This window comes from Uloborus diversus, chromosome 9 (genome assembly GCF_026930045.1).
Source record: "Uloborus diversus isolate 005 chromosome 9, Udiv.v.3.1, whole genome shotgun sequence".
NCBI classification, from domain to species: Eukaryota; Metazoa; Arthropoda; class Arachnida; order Araneae; family Uloboridae; genus Uloborus; species Uloborus diversus.
In genome coordinates this window covers 42958366-42979962 of record NC_072739.1, presented here as the reverse complement: position 1 = coordinate 42979962, position 21597 = coordinate 42958366, and the positions used below count along the sequence as shown (strand labels likewise).

Here is a 21597-nt window from a genome sequence, read left to right as displayed (position 1 = left end):
TCATGGGGTTCCATTTTAATAGGTACAACCTTTGCTATTATTTTAGCAATTTCTTCTTCTTCCTCTATCATTTTCTTTAAAAATTCTTCTACAGCATTTTCACCTCGATAGGTTTGAATTGGCTTGAAACTTTTACCGTCAGGTCCGATAATTACATAAGCGAATCCACACGCTTCATGTTTATTCAATTTTTCAGTATAGGATGTGGAAGGATTGGGATTGGAGGAGTCCATTTTTACTATTAAGCTTTCAAAATCTGCATATATAACATATGGTAGTGGATGTTCATAGTGATAATTTGTAAATGTTAAATATTTATTTTCTTCTTCGGGCATTTTTATTTTTTGGGCTGCATGCTCTTGACAGTAAATGATGTGGTCTTCAAGACTTTTTTCTTGTGAAAAACGATGGAGACATCGTGGGCAGTAGAAACGAACACCATTATGTTTCGTTAAATCTCCCAGAAGTCTGGACATTTTTAATGAGATCATAGTGTTGGGCCGTTTCTTTTGATATAAGAAGAAGATTGATACAATCGTCCTTATTTTCTTTTGATATATGCAGTGGGAAGACTTCCTCTTCTTCATATCCATAGACATTAATTTTCAAATTGTTCATTCCTTCTACTTTTGAAATTTGCGTTAGAGGGACTGCATATTGCACGCCTTCCATTTTGATGGTGTTTTCATGAGGTTGATAGTGTGCAACTCGTTCGGGATGCTGATTCCGGTGGAGATTCATCTTGTGAGCACGAATACTACAAGTTAAACACTTATTATCTTGATTTTGTATGTTGATAATTTGTATGTCGATTTTTTCGATGCTAACTTTTCAGGTGTAGGCATATAAGAACTTGCTGCTAAAGGTTGATATTTTGCTGTAAGTACTTCAACATTTTGAATTTTTTCAAGAGTCCACCCCGACCCCAACTGTATAAATTCTTCCAAATTTTTTTCCACTGCTGCAACAGCTTCATCAATATGTTTTGATATAGTCTCAGTAATTAATTCGATGATGAATTTACAGCTGAAATGGTTAGAACTAATTTCTTCTTGGCCATCCGCTCCAATTCTGCTCAGTAATGCTTTCATTATAATTCTCCATTTCAAAGCTTGCTTTTCACTCATTTCATCCATTAGTATTTGTTCGATTTGAGGTTTTAATTCTATAAAGCATTTTTTTTAATCTTCAGCATTTTCATCTGTTGGCGTAAGAAATTCTGATGAAAATATGTTGAGGGCACTTCGACGTGTGGGGTTTTGTTTTCTGAGGTGTTTTGAGGTGGAACCCTCATTTTCTGATTTGCGTTTGAGAGGTGTACTGTAAGAAATCCTTGTGTAACTCATCAAATCCGAAGGTTTTTTAAACATCTGACTACAATGCTCACATATATGCGTTGGTTGAGCATGCACACTACGTATATGTGCCCTCAGATTGTCCTTTCGGGCAAATTGCTTGCCGCAATCTTCGCACATAATGGGAGTCTGAGTAGGAGCAGGGGTATGAGTCATCCTGTGACGAGTTAGATCCGAGTTACGGGAGAATGTCTTTTCACATTCTTCGCAACTGAATGGCTTTACAGCCAAATGCGTTTTCATATGTTGATTCAAATTTTTCTTCAATGAAAATGTCTTTCCACATGTTGAACAGACCTATCAAAGAGACAAAAAATCTCTTTTAGAATCGTGCTTTAAAAAGCAAAGTTTTCTCTCAAAATCTATTCCTCATGAAAACCTATTCTTAACAAATGCCTAACGAACGTTCTCCTAAGCACATCTGCTGAACCCTATATAGAACGAACCTCGATACTCCTTTACTTCCATCATAATTCCTTTTCCACAGTTGATTGTGTACGGCGGAATTTTTTTTCCATCTGCATCACTTGATAGATCAATGTCGTAACGGGTTTTTGTTGTTTTAACTTTTTTAACGGGCTTAATTATAGGATCTTCTTCGTCATTATCTGGAAAGTCATACATCTTTTTTCTGACTGGGATAAAGAAAATTAAACATTAACTTTAAATTATTCTTTTTTCTGCAGTGCTTCAGGTAAACTAAAATTTAAAAAAGCTATTACCGTTCGACATGATGCAGAAGATAATTTACTAAGGATAAACTAGTTATTCACGATCTTTGATATAATTCAACATTAGAACGCACGCTTTTTCCAACGTTTCTAGCTGCCCAATGGGTATATTGAAGCGATTCTTGATCTCAGAAGACCCTTCAGCACATCTGCTGAGCCCTATATAGATCGAACCTCGATACTCCTTTACTTCCATCATAATTCCTTTTCCACAGTTGATTGTGTACGGCGGAATTTTTTTTCCATCTGCATCACTTGATAGATCAATGTCGTAACGGGGTTTTGTTGTTTTAACTTTTTTAACGGGCTTAATTATAGGATCTTCTTCGTCATTATCTGGAAAGTCATACATCTTTTTTCTGACTGGGATAAAGAAAATTAAAGTTTAACTTTAAATTATTCTTTTTTCTGCAATGCTTCAGGTAAACTAAAATTTAAAAAAGCTCTTACCGTTCGACATGATGCAGAAGATAATTTACTAAGGATAAACTAGTTATTCACGATCTTTGATATAATTCAACATTAGAACGCACGCTTTTTCCAACGTTTCTAGCTGCGCAATGGGTATATTGAAGCGATTCTTGATCTCAGAAGACCCTTCAGCACATCTGCTGAGCCCTATATAGAACGAACCTCGATGCTCCTTTAATTCCATCATAATTCCTTTTACACAGTTGATTGTGTACGGCGGAATTTTTTTTCTATCTGCATCACTTCATAGATCAATGTCGTAACGGGGTTTTGTTGTTTTAACTTTTTAACGGGCTTAATTATAGGATCTTCTTCGTCATTATGTGGAAAGTCATACATCCTTTTTCTGACTGGGATAAATTTAAGTTTAACGTATTATTCTTTTTTCTGCAATGCTTCAGGTAAACTAAAATTTAAAAAAGCTCTTACCGTTCGACATGATGCAGAAGATAATTTACTAAGGATAAACTAGTTATTCACAATCTTTGATAGAATTCAACATTAGAACGCACGCTTTTTTCAACGTTTCTAGCTGCGCAATGGGTATATCGAAGCGATTCTTGATCTCAGAAGACCCTTCAGCACATCTGCTGAGCCCTATATAGAACGAACCTCGATGCTCCTTTAATTCCATCATAATTCCTTTTCCACAGTTGATTGTGTACGGCGGAATTTTTTTTTCTATCTGCATCACTTGATAGATCAATGTCGTAACGGGGTTTTGTTGTTTTAACTTTTTTAACGGGCTTAATTATAGGATCTTCTTCGTCATTATCTGGAAAGTCATACATCTTTTTTCGAGACTGGGATTAAGAAAGTTCAACTTTAAATTATTCTTTTTTCTGCAATGCTTCAGGTAAACTAAAATTTAAAAAAGCTCTTACCGTTCGACATGGTGCAGAAGTTTTGCTCGTCACTGCTGGGATTTCACAGATTCTTTCTGGGATATGTAAGTTTTCCTCCACGAGGCTCTTTCTGTTTTCTCATTACGTTTACCACACTGCTATACGTTTTTGTAGATTTGTGAACAATAAGCTTACTGCTTACATTCCCCTTTGTCAATTGTTTTCCTTATTTAGAACCGAAAACTGTCTCTTTGTTTGACACAAATAATTATGTTTCCTCTTTAAGGTTGTAAAATGCTGACTGATTTAAAATCATATTGTTGCGCTTTTTCGTCATGCTTTAAACAAACGGCTATTGTATCTGACACTAGCTGCAAAACCCGGCGTTGCTCGGGTTAAAATACATTGCATGTTTAATGGTACATAAAATATTTAAGAATTCGCTTTTTAACGTAGATAATATAGATTTCTATTTTAAATATTGAGAGATTTAGTTGACCATTAAATATGCGATGTATAGAGAGTATAAAAAATTAATTAACTTATTCATTAATTGAAATTGAAATAATTTTAAGTTAAAATACGATATATCTTAGTAAATTGAAAAGTTATGTTTTATTTTCATAATTATTTACATAGTATATTGAACATATATATATATATATATATTACATACTATCATTATTACATGCTATTATACATTCACACTTTTTAGTTTCTTTTTACAATACTTGTTTATAGACTACATTTATAGTTTTATTGTCCGGACTGTAAATGAACAAACTTCGAGGTGACCCTACTCGTGAGCATGCAAAGTATAATTGGCCGTGTGCAAAGCATGGTTCCTTTAAGTCAACGCCACAGATTTGAAATGTTTGACCCTGTGCTTTGTTGATAGTCATGCTGTAAGCCAGCTTCACCGGGAATAGTAAACGTTTAAAAGTATAAGGCAATCCATTTGATATTAAAGATATCCGTGGTATAAATACTATTTGTCCTTTGTCTTTACCCTTCATTATACTGGCTTCGATGATGTTATTTTGTTGTATCGACGTATATTTTGTAGAAAATGATTAGAGTCTGATGTTTTTCCAGTCATATATTCGAGTAGTTGTGGTGGTGGTGCATCTTATGCCGGTAAATTGACCTTACCACTCTAGCAGCACATACCAGCAGTTTCGCCTTTAAATTTCTGAGCATGACAATACTCATATATCGTATTCATTTTTCCGATGACAATGTTTGGATGTTCACTGTACTGTTTTTTGCAATCATAACTGAAAGCCTGGAGTTCTAAACTCCCTAATTGATGTGTAGCAGCTTGTCGTTGGCGTAAAGCAGACTTTCTTTCGTTTTTACTTCCATTTTCCAGTTCACGTTGATCGGTAGATTGACGATTTCTTAGTGATCTCACTCGAGATCAGGTTTCTTCATTAGTATGTGCTCTTTCTTCTTCAGTTAAATTTTCTCTAATTCTTTTTACTCCTTTGCGAATAGTCGAAAAACGTTGTTCTCTTTGTTCTCCTGTTTCAGTTTGACGTGCTACTTTTCTTCTTTTTGAATCCAGTTTAGGTTTTGAAAATACTTTCTTTCGTCTTGGCATTGTTAATATGATTACTTTTATCGGTACAAAGATAATATTTCAACATGTACATATTACAATAATATACAAGTAAAAGATGCAAATGTTTTAAATTTTCATTATCATTAGGCTACATGAAATATATAACATTGTATTTTTGAATTATATTTCTCACTGTAGTTAGAAACATGTTTATAGAAAGTATTGTACTTTTAAAAAGCACAAACGCAAGATATTATCATCTACACAATACACTCATAAGAACGTAGGAAATTCAAAAGCTTAAACTTCTATTTTCACTATGCTTTTTGAAATTGAGAATTACATTTTTTTTCACAGAACATGAAGAGTTATTACAATTTCGTCTGGTGTCAATAACTTAAAATAAGCGTACAATAAAGAAAAGTTCGTGGTGTCAGGCACGTCGTCTGTTTCTCTGGCTGTTAATATACAGTTTAACAAATGGGAAGATAAAGTGTTGTTCGGTGCACACACTTGAAATTTTTCTTGCGGATTTTTTCGATACAGCTGACAATAACCAAATAAATCGTCAGCCGACTCTTTATGAATAAATTGAATTATTTCAGTTGCTCAAAATTTTAAAATAAAAGACCACTTTTTTAGAATCATCAAGACATTGTTGTTGTAAAGCATTCTGAAGACAGTCGAGGAAGTCACTGAACAAAGCAGGATAAATGTATAAATAATATGCTTCTGCACAGTAATTGCGAAGAATGTATCCGAATTTTTCTATGGTTGATCTTCTTCTAAACATGCATCATATGTTGCTCCTTTATATACTTTTGTCCAGAGATCGGCAATATTGAATAAGCATTAGGCGGGGAATCGTTACTAGCTTGAAATATCGTTGAATGAAATTTTGAACTATTCGTTCATTTCGACAAGTATTTGTTGGTTTTAAACGACTCAGTTGGAACAAGGAAATTTTTTCAATGAAGTGAAGTGCCACATCTGTGGGAAAGAGCTGAAAGAAGATAGGGTTCGTGATCACTACCATATCACCGGGACCTACAGAGGTGCTGCTCACAATAGTAGAAATTTAAATTTTCAGATAAAATCCCAGTAATAATACACATTCTCCGAGGCTATGACAAACATTTAATTATATCGTGTATTGGCAAAATTAAAAATAGAGAATTGATTGTATATCTAATGATATGGAAAAATGTGTATCCTTTTCTTTTGGATCTTTTGTATTTATCGATTCATTTCGGTCTTTAAAGACATCCCTCGAGAATCAAGCAAAGAATTTACCAAAGGAGAAATTTTCCAATTTAAAGAAACAATACTCGGATAGTAGCGACTAAGAGCTTTTATTGAGAAAAAGCGTCTACTGATATAGTTATATGGATGCGTGGGAAAAGTTTAATGAGGCATCCTTTAATGATTTTAAGTTCTGAACCGATATCATCGGAAGATTATAATCATGCTAAAAATGTTTGGGGAAAATTTAATATGAAAACACTTGGAGATTATCGTGATTTTTACGTGCAGCTAGACGTTTTACTTCTTTGTGATATATTTCAAAATTTCAGATCCTTGTGTTTAACCTTTTTTTCCCTCGATCCCTGTAACACATATACAGCTGCTGGCCTCGCTTGGCAGGCCTGTCTCAAAATAACAGGAGTGGAGTTTTGAGAATAGAATTCGAGGCGTTATAAGTACTGTAACCAAAAAATATAGTAGGGTGAATAATAAATATTTAACTGATCTCAAAAGCTCCCAATCCTCTAAGTATATACTGTACTTAGACGCTAATAACTTATATGAATGGACCATGAGCCACCATTTTCCAATTAACGATTTTAAATGGCTAACTGAGCAAAAACTAACAGATATTGATGTTAGGAGTATTGATGATGATTTCGATGTCGTATATGTTTTCAGCGTGAACTTGAAAATTCCGGAAGAATATCATGATTATATGAACGAATATGTTGCGCGTCAAAGTAAGTTTCTAAATTCAAAAATTCTTACCATACATTTAACCTCTTCAACGCTATCCAAAAGTAGTGAGGCAATGAAATCATTTGAACTGTAGTCTTCGGATATTCCTTCTATTCCTTCGTATAGAAACTGTAACACAAGCAACTTGCCCTATTGGAAAAAAAAATGATACCGGAAAAAAATATACCGGCTTATGAAACACCGGAACCGGTATCATACTTCCGGTATGTCAGTATTTATACCGGAACCGGTGTTCCATAAGCCGGTATGATTCAGATCCCGGTATCCCATACCGGAACCGGTATTCCATACCGGAACCGGTGTTCCATAAGCCGGTATAATTCAGATCCCGGTATCCCATACCGGAACCGGTGTTCCATAAGCCGGTACAATTCAGATCCCGGTATTCCATACCGGAACCAGTATTCCATACCGGAACTGGTATTCCAATAATACCGGTATTCTATGCCGGAATCAGTACTCCATACCAGAACCGGTATTCCATACTGGAACCTGTGTTTCATAAACCGGTATACTTCATATCCCGGTATTCCATACCGGGACCGGGGCTCAATACCGGAACCGGTGTTCCATAAACCGGTATACTTCATATCCTGGTATTCCATACCGGAACCGGGGCTCAATACCGTAACCGGTGTTTCATTAGCCAGTATACTTCAGATCCCAGTAGTCCATACCGGAACCTGTGTTCCGGTATACTTCAGATCTCGGTAGTTCCTACTGGAACCGGTGTTCCATAAGCTGGTACTTCAGATCCCGGCACTCCATTTCCGAACCGTTGTTCTCTATTTTGGAATTTATTTGGTTCTTCAAATCCCGGTAGTTTTAGCCAGAGTTGTTGTTCCAACTTCAGTTGTATACCGATATTTCTTTCTGGTACTGGTACAGCACATTTCGTTACTTCCTATTGCGGTAGTATATTCTGGTGATTCTCCAGAATGGTCTGTACTGACTTATGATGCGGGAATAGACACTGGTGCAGTCCATTTTGATGTTAAAGTGTACTGGCATTGCATAAGTTGGTACGGTGCATGGTGCCAGTAGCATACTGAAGTCACTAGAATACCAGCATTGCATTAGGTATATTTACGAAGCACAATACTTTAATGTAACATAATTAAATCAACTAAAAATGCGACTTATCAATATCCAAAACTTAAAAGAAGGGATGCAAAATTACAATATTAATCAAAGCTATATGTAGTGCATTATCGAGTAAACGATTAAAAAGTAAATATATTTAGTCAGAACAAAAATGTTTAATTGCAATATATTGTTATGAGTCCAGCCACTACAAGAAATTCTTTAAATGACAATAGTTCTTGAGAAAATGGAGAAGATTTATTTACGACAAGAAATATCGTTAGCAACTGCTAAATTAACCATAGCAATTAGGCAAATTCCATTAACACCGTAAACTCAATGGTCACACACGTATTTACATCACAATATGCAAAAACAAAGCATAAATCTAAGCATGATACGCAAAATCTGAGCATGTTTGGCACCTCTGTTTTGTGCACAAAAAGTGCCCTGTACAAACAGCACTCTGTACAGCTAAATTGTACAATACTTTTCATATGCAATCACAATGCTCAGACTTAGTGCACTTTTTTACATAATGTTTTCATTGTGTAGAGACTACTTTTTGTCCGCAATATTTAAAATGAAAAAAAAAAAGAAATTGAAAATTAAAATTTCTTAATTTTAGCATGTTTATTAACAATAAATTTATTTAGGAGAACATATCAAAAGTATTGTTCAGATATAAGAAATTCTAAAATAAAGCCTGTCGTGGAGTGGAAATCATCTTTGTTACCAAAAATCTGTTTATTACTCCTGAAATTCAACAGCAGTTGTTACAACTGTTACTGCAGTTATAACTTTTTATTGAATACATTAATAAGTTAAAGTTGAACAAAATATAGTTTTTAACTTACTAACATGTATGGCAAGAATGTCCTTCCTACCAGGAATGATGATGAACCCCCTCCCCCAAGCAAACAAGACCCCAAAGTTGAGATCAATAAACCCTTTAAAATGTCTATGGCATAATCTGGATTAATAAATCTGGATCACTGTGTTATAACCCAAATTCTATGCTCTTTCTTGGCACTAAAGGTTTTCTTGTGCATGCTTACGATATAAAACTATATAATCAATGGTGATGTATTAAAATTTCATAATTTAGAAGCAAAAATTTCACACATTCAGTATGCATTATTAATTTAGACAACAAAAAGTAAATAATAAGCGCCACATTATAATTTTTTCCAAATATTGTAACATTCGAGTTCAAACCACTTAAAACTACTATTGTGTAGATGTTTATTCTCCAATATTTTTCAGCTGTTCGTGTCAGTTTTGTTGCTGTATAGCGTAGAAAAACATAGTGTGTTATCTATATAACTCACAGTGTGTTACTGGTTTCATGGTTTGAAAATATATTTTGATATCTATCAGATATTTTCAAATTTAAATAATTAAATGTATTGTCAAATTGTTGCTGTTTATTTTCCTACATTATTCTTAAAGTATATAGATTTAAAATTAATGTTTCTTTCATTACTTATACACCCAAACCTGTTTTTATTCGGTGGATGGGGACCGCATAAAAGAAAATCCCATTAAAAAAATATTGTTCGAAACTTCACAAGTAGCTATAAAAGGTTGTTTTTGCAACACAGTTAAAAAAAAAAATGTGGTGGATAGGGAACGCATAAAAAAAGTCTCACAAAGAAAATAACCCCAAAATTAAACAAAATCAAAATAAACCAAGTGAAGATAATTTTGCAGACTCCTGAAAAATTTCCTGAACAAAGAAATTTTTGGGAGGTCAGTGACTTCCCATCAGGATGCCCATGTCCTATATGATATTACTTCACACTCGTTTTATAAATAATTTTCATACACTGCACAAAAACAGGTTTGCATATAAATAAACATGTATTTAATGTAAAAATTTATTCACTTTAAATGGTATTAAATCTAGCTGATATCTACAATTTTGAAATATAATTTAATGTAAGAATAAAATATAGCATAACTACAGTTGATATTGACTATATTTTGGTTATTGACTATAATATTTATATACTCTATGAAACTGATTACAAATATACACACAAGCCTTGTAAAGAATCACAGTATCATATACACAAATATAATGTTTTATGTAATATTAATACATGAAAAGCTGATTTAAAATCATAGGTTATATTAGCTTAGTTTTATTGATTATTGCTTACATGTGTTTTAATGCCTATATGTAATTTAAAATTAATGTTTTACAATAAATTTTATTAAATTTAATTGAGTTGCTTTTGCAACAATAGTAAACAAATTTTACAAAATTATAAATTTTAGAAACTGAAAAAAAAAAAAAAAAACAATACCAGTCAGGGTTGGCCGATTGGACCCAATGGGTTTTTTTTAAATAACCCATTTAAAAAATCCATTATTTAGCCCACTTTTCGTTTTTTAAAAATTTTCTGAGAAGTTTTTTTAAAAAAATTAAATATTTTCACAATTTAAACTTCTTTTTTATTTGTTCTTCATCACTGACAGTGGACATAAAAAACAAATTTTGAACTTCAGTGGTATTTCTTAACTCTTTATGGCATTAAAAAATACTTCAAAGATTTTAAATAAATATATTTAACTTTTTTCTTTAACTGGTCAATAAATAACTCAAATTGTCTTGACTAAGCCCTGTCACGTCTGATTTTCTCGATATTTATAGTTTGTACAGAAACTACTCTAGCTAAAAGGCTCTTTCATTTGAATTATTTTCTGCAAACCAACACATCACAAATCTCGAATAAACAAGGTATATTTTTTAGAAGACAACAGGCATTACAAACGGTCAGACAGAAAACAGAATAGGATGTACAGTATTTTCATTATCTTATGAAAAAGTTTAATATTTCTTACTCTGTGCACAGAAATAGAAAATAATTTGTGGGTCCGAAAGTCATGCAATAAGTCCCTTGCTAGCACTTACCTTGGGTGTAGGGTATTGGAGACCCTCTCTCTCCTTCAGCAGCATATTGTAATTGTAGGGATATCAGCAACTCACTTGACGTGGTCTGACAAAGTTATTAAATTGGTAGATGCTGGCATCATTTGGGGCTAAGTGCAAAGACCCATAACAAAATGAAGTTAAAAAATGCTACAGGCCTATGTGAACTTAATGTAAATACAGTAACACCTTTAGTGAAAATACAGGGTTTTGTATATTTAATTTGAATTCTTGATCCTGTAATATATAAGTCATATCTTCTTATAGGAAATCTTTGAATAACTTCGTTTATTGACGTAGAGTGGATAAATGAGATGAAAGTTAATTAGGTTGAAAATTAAAATTTTTATTTCAATTTTTTAATTATTATGACAATTCTTCTGATTACGTGATAAAGCAATTAAATTGATAGTTGCGGGGGTCGTAAAAAATGAAGTCACAAAAGCACTACAGGCTTGAGTGCTCTTAATAAAAACATAATATACCTGTAAGGAAAATATTGTGTATTTTCATTAAGAAATTTGAAACCTTGACCCTGTAATGTAAAAGTTCTCTGCTAATGGGAAATTTTTTAAGAACTTGTCGTGCACGGAACAAGAGTGGATAAATAAGATGAAAGGAAATTGGAATGAAAATTTATATTTTTAAGTGACATAGTCGAACCTCCATAACTCCAATATTTCTTTATCTCAAAGTTTTCATCAGGTCTCGAGCTTTTGAGACTGTTGTGGAAACTTCACGTAACTTGAACGTTTTAGCTGGTGCCTTGGGACTTAAGTTATCAAATTTGAGTTGACTGTATCTAAATTTTTAAATTGTCATGATAATTCTTCTGAGGACGCATGCCTCAGTTTCCGATTATTATCTTTATAGAAACATATATTGACAAAAACAAATTTTTAAAATCAATATGCGTGCATTTGGAGGCATTCATTTTGTCTAACGCAGACAGTAGAGTTCCGGCACTTGAATGATAATCTGACTGAATCTAAGAAACACCCTCAGCAGCAAGAACGGATTCAGAAATCCTTCGAGGGACAAAATTGCGCTTTAGAACTTCAATTTTGGAAAAATGGCAAGCCTATGAACCCTCTCCCTCACCATAATCCAGTATCGTTTACAATAGTCCTTTTGGCACTGCAGTTTTGAAAAATTAACAGAGGAAAGAGCTTGAACTTCATTCCCTCACCAAAGCCTTCTCCTAAACATTACCAAAGATGATTTAAAATCGCATTTTTAAGACTTCAAGTTTGAAATTATTCCAAAATTCTTCTGATTAAAAGTTCCATAAAATTTTTGGCAGATTAACTAAAAAATAGTTTTGAAACTTTAATGTCGAAAAATTGCTTATAGAGTGCCTCCCTTGTATCCGTTCATGCATGCTCAGTAGGGCAAAAAAACCTCTACTAGCAGACTTATTGATAAATATCCATTAACAATACATTTATACTGCATCGACAAAAAATTTATCTTTGGATGCCCGTTAAAAAATCATGACCAATAATTCAGAACAATCATTTAACAGAATTCCAAGATTCTGGAATGGAAAAACTGTATGAATTCCGCAGAGTCCAGAGTATTCTTGAGAGAATTTTCTGCTTATATGGGGAGAAGAACCCAAGACAAAAAATAAATAAAATAAACCTTTTTTTAAAAAATGAATTGACGAAAATCAGAGTCTAAACAACAATCTAACAGTGGCCTGAAAACTGCGCAACCTATGGTGTAATTGTCTATTTACTTTGCACGTTTTAGCTAGTTCTCTGATTTGTTAACATGTCCGATTTCCCAGGGGCGTAGATAAGGGGGGGGGTTTGGGGACAACCCCCCCCCCCCCCCGAAAAGTTAGTCTCAAAAAAAAAAAGAGAAAAAGAGAGAAGTGAAAGAAAAAAAAAAGAAAAGGAAAAAATTCCAAGCGATTATACATATTTATACATATATATATATATATATATATATATATATATATATATATATATATATATATATATATAAAAGAAGTAACCCCCCCCCCCCCCGAAAGTCGGGTCTAGCTACGCCACTGCTATTTCCAGTTACTTATAAATTAAGTCATGGATATTTTCTATTTGTTTTTGTAACACACATCTCATTTTCCTTACTGATGTGTACCAGTAAGTAGAACTACTATTATCCAAATTTTTTCCAGAAAAAGAAAATTAAGACAGAAACTAATGCAAAATATTTGTAGAAGTGATTCGCAAAATAAATAATCTGTTTAAGCGCTTTTCCCTCTGTGAGTTAGTTAAACACTAGCTCACACTAGTCACTTTGACAGAGATATTTAGCAAGCAATGATTTTCATTTAGAGTACAGTACATCCTTACTGACATAATGTTCAGCACATGTTACTACACTTAGCATGTAAAAACACTCTACTTTCATTTGATAAAGAATTTAAAAATAGTTTTTCCCCATTTCAAATACAAAAATTTATTAAAATAGCATTTCTTTTCGAAAGAAATTCATTTGTCCGAGTCTACTGTAGTTGAACATTGACCAATTAGTAATTTTTCTTGTTTCTATACATTTGAATTTTTAGCCTTATTCTGCTTAACTTGTTTCTTTTAGGTACAGTTACTTCTGTACAAAAGTTACTGCTACTCAACTGTGGTTTTATTTTTGTGTAAATCATGCAAAAATGTTAGGTGATAAATTTTACTTGACTGTATACAAAAAACACCGTTGAAATATCCCCCAAAAATAAATAAATGTCAAAAAAAACCGAATGAAACAAATAAAAGAAAAGGGGCTTTACCTAAAAAATATAAAAGGAACGTAACAAAAATTGCTTGTGAGCGACATGTAAGATTTTTTTTTCCCGTTTTCTAGCGACGAAAATTAATATGGTTAAGTTCTCGGGGACTTATTTAATATGCTAGAATTAACTCAGACAAAAATTAAAAAGAACAAAGCTTAGAATTAACAAATATTTAAAAAAAATTAACTTTATATTAGCACCTTAAAGAATAAAACAAGGACAGCGCAACACTAGTAAAGAAATTACGCGACAAAAAAATTGCTAGAAATAATAGTAAGAAAAAAAATAAAAAATTTTCGAAAGAGACATACTGAATTGAATGAACTAAAAAAAAAAAAAGAATCAATTAGCGAAGAAAACGTGCAAAGCATGAAGCAACAATGTAAACAAATCGACCGCATGGCTCTGTGTTAGGTTGAGTTGACTTCATTTCAAGTCGGAAACTGATTCGTTAGGAGTGAAAGAAATATGAAAAATGATTCATAAATTATTAAATATTAGAAAATATAGGACGAATACAAATTTAAAAAAAACTTCGTTAGGCAAACCGCTGGGATGTAAATCAATTTTGTGCCAATTTTCATCATCATACGTTGCGTTGATTTTTCAATGCTTGAATACGCTACCTTGCGGTGATTAGCAATACTAAAGAAAAAGGTAAAACATTCCATTCCACGGTTTGATTCATACAAAATTAATTTCAAATGGAGCATCTCTATATATAAAACGCGTGGCGCAAAACGAGCCTTTATTTCTCTCTTTCCGTTGGCAACAACCCGCTTTGTTTACGTACGATCTTTGTTTACGTTCTGCAGACTCGCTTCTAGCGTTAGAATTTGATTTTAGAATGAGTGTTTTTAATCACTTGAATATAATTTTAAAAGAAGAGAGCAGTGGACTTGGGAGTCTTTAGATGAAAGATTTAAACGCAGATCGGTCAGAAATGCTGCCAATAGGATTAGGCGCGCAAACGCACGCCGTGAACCGTGAATTGCAAACCGAGTGAGTTCTGTAAGTGTTTCCAAACATATTTCCGGTGTAATCATGCACTTTACTGGAGAAAAGAGTTGAACTAACACTGACAGTAATAAAACTGGAGAAAAATATTAATGTATAAAAAAATGCTAATAATAACATTGATACTTATCCTCGAAATGCCACTTATTTTATCCGATAGTAACGTGCCTTTTAATTCAAACGTGAACAATTTCCTGTTAGATTAGCCTTCCCAATAACTATAAATAATGCACAGAGTCAAACTTTTGATAAAATTTGTTTAGATTTTAAAAAACCATTTTTCAGTCATATACATGTCATTGTAAGTCATTCAAAGTCTTGTATCTGAAACCCAGAAATTTTCAACTGTGTATGTAGTGAGGTATTATGATTTTCTTCTTTTAAAAAAAAAATCCTTTGCAAAGCCAATGTTTCTGTCCAAAGGTTTTCCCTTAACCATAATACTTACAAAAAATTAAGCTCCCTACTTACTTGGGCTGTAGAGTCGGAGGAAAAATGTCTTACTCCCACTCCAGGATTTTTAGAGACTCCGATTCCTTTACCCAAAATTAGTCTGACTCCAGCTGTGACTCCTCAAATACTGGCAGAGCTGCGAATTTTGAGAGAAAATTACCAACTGTCTCTTGAAATTTTAAACATTTGACTCAACCTCTTTTACCAAAAAACCACTCCAACTCCACAGCCCAGCTAGAGCTTGACCACAAAAAGAAGACGGATGACTTTGATGCAAAAACATCCGTCACTTGTATCATTTGTAATAGGTTTTTTGTTAATATTTTGGAAGATAGGATTAGCGAAACCATGCCTCTTATTATTTGGTGCTTTCTGGCAGATTCTACCAATTACAAATGATGCAAATTATGTTTCACTTCAAGGTCATCCGCCTTCTGTTCGTAGTCAAGCTTTACTAACTGCAACCTGTAAATACTGAAGTTTTTTCCAATTACATTTTTGTAAATACAGTGAAGCACCGTTTATGCATTTTTGAAGGGACTATGAAAAAATCGTACAAATGAAAAAACATATACTTGGTAAAGGTTAATGTATATTAGACTCTCCAGGGACCTATTTAAAAAATGTATTATTAATTAAAACGTATAAAAGGGAAATATATAAACTGTGCTTCACTGTATTATGTTATTCCACGTAGACTAAATGAATTTATTGGACAATTCTCATTGCAAAACATGTCACTTAGTTTTGCAAAGCATTGAAGTTAAGAACTGAACAACAATGACAAAGTAAAGCAACAAATTGAATCACGAAGACCTGAAAAGCGAAACATTTCACATACTTTTGCAATGGCATTGATGTTAAGAACTGAACCACAGTGACAGAGTAAAGAGACAAATTGAATCGTGAAACCTGATTTTACTGCTAATATGTTTTCATAAAATCATTTTGACCCTGCTTTATTTATAGTCATTAGGAAGACGAATCTAACATGAAATTGTTTACGTTTGAATTTAAAAGGCATATTACTATGGAATGAAATAAGTGGTATCTGAGGTATGACATCAACATTAGTGTTATATAATAATCATTAATTTTTTTGATACAATAATATTTTTCTTCAGTTTTATAATTATCAGTCTTAGGTCAACCCTTTTTCTCCAGTAAAGTGCATGATTAATCTGTAAATGTGTTCGGAAACACTTGCGGAATTCTCTCGATTTGAAGTACACATTGTGCATTTGTGCACCTTAGCCTATCAGCAGCATTTCTGACCGATCTGAGTTTAGTTTTTTCATCCAGGGCCAGATTTGGAAATGTGGAGGCCCCGAGGGAATGAAAGAGTGGAGGCCCCTAATCAGGGTTCAAAAAAAAAAAAAAAAAAAAAAAAAAAAAATCATCATATTTTCGAAGATATCCGATACATTGATATATATCCGAATTAATATATAGCCATTCATCCCTTCAGTGCTTCAATAAAATGAGTACGAAGCATGCTTGGGAACTAAACCCTGAGAGTTTTGCATTAGGCTGACCTCTTAACAGGAACATCTGCCTAGCTCCCCAGAGCCCTTGGTCAGGAGGAGTGAGATAGGTACAGTAGGCCTTGGCCCTCATAAGATGTCATGCCCCTGGGTTTGGTTTTTCGACTCTTAAAACACTCATCATAACATTTTTTACTAAATCACTGCTTTTAGAGAATGTCAGAAGTTGCTTGCTCTTTGCAACTGTTAGGCATTTTAGAAAATATATACACACATTTTGACACTGAACATAGTATAATTAATGACCATGAAATGTTTTTAAGCTGCCTTAGTCTATACAGTATGTAAACATTGTATGGTTTTTTTCACTAATTTCTTTTGCATTTAGTAAATGTAGGAAACAAAGATTATATTATGATTGTAATTTTAGTACAAAAATGTTCCCTTACATACTTTTCTCAAAAGATAATGAAATTGCAAACTTATGCTTATAATAATCTAATGCAGGAGTTGCATGTCAAATTAATTGTCCCCTTTAAATGTATGAAAATCATAAGTGTTATGAGATTCATATAAAAAAACACTAACCTTTTTTTAATACAAATAAAACTAGACTAATGTATTAGTGACCTGTGAGCGAGTGTAACAATGGTATGCTCTTTGATAGGAACTGTATGGGGAAATTAACTTTAGTTTTGTTGCAAAATAAACCTTAAATTATCTGGCATGCCAAAAAATTCAAATTTCTAGCAAGCTGGTCAACCTCGCTTTTCGGGGTAATATGGTATTAAAAAATCTAGATTAAATTGATACTCGTTTCAAAATTCCCCCGTAAGATTTCATACTGGCATTTAAATTTCCAGTGTGATTAGTTACAGGTTTCAAAATTTCTAGTACGTTTAAAAACCACTATTAAAAATCCAGATTAAATTGATTCTGGTTTCAAAATTTCCAGTATGTTTAAAAACCGGTATTAAAAAATCCAGAATAAATTGATACTGGTTTCAAAATTTCCAGTATGTTAAAAACCGGTATTAAAAAATCCAGATTAAATTGATACTGGTTTCAAAATTTCCAGTATGTTAAAAACCGGTATTAAAAATTCCAGATTAAATTAATACTGGTTTCAAAATTTCCAGTATAAATTGATACCGGTTTCAAAATTTCCAGTATGCTTAAAAACCGGTATAAAAAATCCAGATTAAATTGATACTGGTTTCGAAATTTCCAGTATAAATTGATACCGGTTTCAAAATTTCCAGTATGTTTGAAAACCGGTATAAAAAAATCCAGATTAAATTCATACTGGTTTTGAAATTTCCAGTATAAATTGATACCGGTTTCAAAATTTCCAGTAAGATTTCATACCGGAATTTAAATTTCCGGTATGATTTTCTTTTTTCCAGTACAAATCATACTGGGTCCGGTATCATTTGGATACTGGTTTTAGGATTTTTTTCCAATAGGGTGGACAAACACTTGAACTTTTAAGTGAGAACAATTTAATTATAACACATAAACTACAATGTTAGTTGCAAACAAAACTTATTAGTTAATAAACACAACATGAAGATTTCTGTAACGAACTCGCGCGAAATGTGAAGGACTGTGAACATACTGCGATAAAATTCTAAAGACTGCTACATACTGATAACAACTGCTACGAGGTGCGCGAGTCCGGCTAATTTATAGAAACTTAACTACTCGGTTCCGTTCTTAGGCATTTTCCACACTCCTCACCTTGAGTTCAGGGCTCAGGACTCCACAACTCAAATTCAGTGCTGTCAGGCTTCGTGATGTCCCCAAGGAAGTATGGAAAATAAAATTGTAATGAGAAACGATATGACAAGTACTTTTACAACCTCTACCGTACAAAAATATATGATTCGATGTGAGATTCCACGCTCATATGAAACGTTGAATAAGTCGTACAAAAGGAAATAATTATTCACTAAACGAAGCACTTGGAAAAAATTTGCGTTAAACTGATCCGTGATGAACGTTTAACTTTTTTTGCACAAAATTATAAAGATGATTTCAATCCAAAGATTCTCAGTTTTAAAACGCAAACATTACATTCCTAATATATATATATATATATATATATATATATATATATATATATATATATATATATATATATATATATATATATATATATATATATATATATATATATATATATATATATATAAATTTTAATCGGTCCGCTATACGGTATCATTGAAGACATATGCACTTGTAATTGGAAAGCTTTAACGGGGCACATGATGACCAAAATAACAAAGATAAAAGATACCGATAGATATTTTGACAAGTCCTCTTAGAAACAAATCAAAAGTAATAAAATTATCCATGAAATCGTAAATGAGTTGACGGTTGAAAAGTAGCAAATTCAAAAGAAAGACTTGCAAGAAATAATGCATCAACGAACCAATCATGTTATTTCTCTTTCCTTCGACGGATATTTGAAATTTGAACAAAAAAACATTAGTTTAATCGACCTTTCCATCTTGCACTGATTTTTAATCGTAGTGATTTTAAATCATAAATCGCTTTTTGTTTTTTTTCTTTCTTTCTTTATTTCTTTGTTTTCGAAATATCACTCTTCATTTTTTTGTTTTCTTTTGTATTTTTTTCTTTTCTTTCGTGGGATTGCATCGGGATCAACTTGGTAACTGGGGAAATACTCGAGTTCATTTGGTCCTTTATCCTTTTTAACGCTTCGTGGCGTCTTTTTTTTAAACATTGAAACGTTTCTTTCCAACAACAACAAGAGAGGTGTTTCTTCTCCTTCTTCGTCTCCGTTGATAGCTTCGTACCAAACACGTTAATCGTCAGGGCTTTCCATAAATGTGAATCAATCTCCCGTAAAAGGTCAGAGTTCTTGCTTTCGAATCGAAGGAGTAAATTTTCGTCGTTGAGAAGACAATCTTTCAAGTCGGGTAGAAAGGAGAATAAATATGAAGCGGGATGAGCACTCGGGAACGTCAAATCCGGCAAATGACGAAGGATTTGCTTCTTCGCCAAATCGTAAAGAGAAGAAGGGATAACGTTGATATATTTTCTCCGACCGGTATAAAGAGGAGACTTGAAATAAGTTCGTTCCATCATGAGGATCTAGGGGGAGGAAAAAAATAATATGTAAACAACAGAGTAAACATTTCGTAAATAAATATATATATAATTTTTTTTTTGAAACTAAAATTTTCAAAGGATCTTGAATTATTCCCCCCGTTCATAACTAATCCTTTTTCCTCTTGTTCAATTAATACATCTAATCTGGCGACCACACTATTTAGAAAATCTATAACATTTTCAATATTTTTGATCCTAGCTTCTATTTCTTCGTCCGTCAAAGAGTTTAAATCTTCGGGTACGGTGTTTTGTTCATCGGGGATAGCACCACTCGATTCTGCATCGGTCAAAGCGTTTAAATCTTCTTCGGGAATAGCGTTTCGCTCTTCGGAGGTTGCGTTTTCCTCTTTGGTCATAGTGTTTCGTCTATTTGTCATAGCGTTTAATCTTTCGTCGTTTGTATTAAATTCAAAATTACGAAAGCTTATTAATATACCCAAGATATGTAATCTATATCTCTCTCTTACTATCTCAAAAAAAAAAAAATCAAGGTCAAGGTCTTTTTTTTTTTTGAATATGGTATAACAAATGAATTTCGGTTTATTTCACAATCACTTCATGTAACACAAACTGTTTAATAAATTCAAAATATACAAACTACGAAATGAGATATTGGAACAACGAGTGAATATATGTATTTTATTCACACACACACACACACATATATATATACATCATATCATTTATTTTTTCTTCAAGGATAAAAACTCGTCATCGTGACGGGACATTTCAATTTTTATCCGTTCGATCATTTCGAGTTTTTTCCTTTTCATCGATTCGATAATTTTGGAAATGTTTGCGTAAAATTTGATATCGTTTTCGCAATCCGCTAATATTCTCTCTCGTAATGAACACCGAGAAGAAGAAGAATCTTCATTTTTTTCGGACGTGGCAGTCATCGCTTTTCGTTTGAAACAGGCCAAAAGATGAGGAGCGTGTCTCATCCTTTCGTTTTTTTTTCCAAGAATAATATCCGTCGCACCAAACGCAACGAAGGACCGGATCTTGTCCGTGTTGTCGTTTATAATGGTTTTCAAAGTCTTTCGCCGGAATCTTTTCTCCTTCGCCACCGCAGCACCGTTTACACTCAAAGAGGAGACGTCCGCGACTCTTTTTGAAAGATTCGTATCGAGAGTAGTGATAGTATTTCGTATCGTTCGATACGACTTCGACGTTGTTGTTGTTGTTATCCTCGTCGTCTCGAGGAGCGATGAAGGAACCGGGAGAAGAAAAGAGGCCACCACTACTACCACCGAGCATGATTTGTTGCGGTTTTTTTTTTTTTCGTGGGCCGTAAACGGTTGATAAACAAAAGGATCTTGGTCACCGGCGGCAAGCAAAATCGATTTTAAAGTAGCATTTTCTTCCAAAGGGACGGGTTCTTTCTCTGATGATGACATCTCGAAGAAATATTTGGAAACGATACGAAATCGTTGCAATTTTATATACACATACACACACGACGGGGATAGAGAGAATCGCTCTAGAGAATTGAAAACTACATACAAAAAAAAAAAAAAAAAAAAAAAAAAAAAAATATATATATATATATATATATATATATATATATATATACAGGGGTCCTATATATCCTATATTTTTGGAAAATGTCCTATATTTCCTATATTCCTGTTTTTTATCCAATTTATTTCTTTAAAACAACAGTAAATAAACTATCTGACTTCGGATTTTTCGTCGAAAGTACGTGTGCAAACGAATTTCAAATTAAGAA

The 21597-nt window shown here is 33.1% G+C and overlaps 1 protein-coding gene across 1 annotated transcript in view; it reads right to left on the bottom strand.

Moving 5' to 3' along the window:
* Positions 1-21265, bottom strand: part of LOC129230181 (ankyrin-3-like) — a 41069-nt gene extending 19804 nt beyond the window's left edge. Inside the window, exon 1 of the mRNA XM_054864584.1 lies at positions 20848-21265. Coding sequence (XP_054720559.1) covers positions 20848-21265 — 418 coding nt within the window. The remainder of the gene's footprint in view (positions 1-20847) is intronic.
* Between the last annotated feature and the right edge of the window lie 332 nt (positions 21266-21597).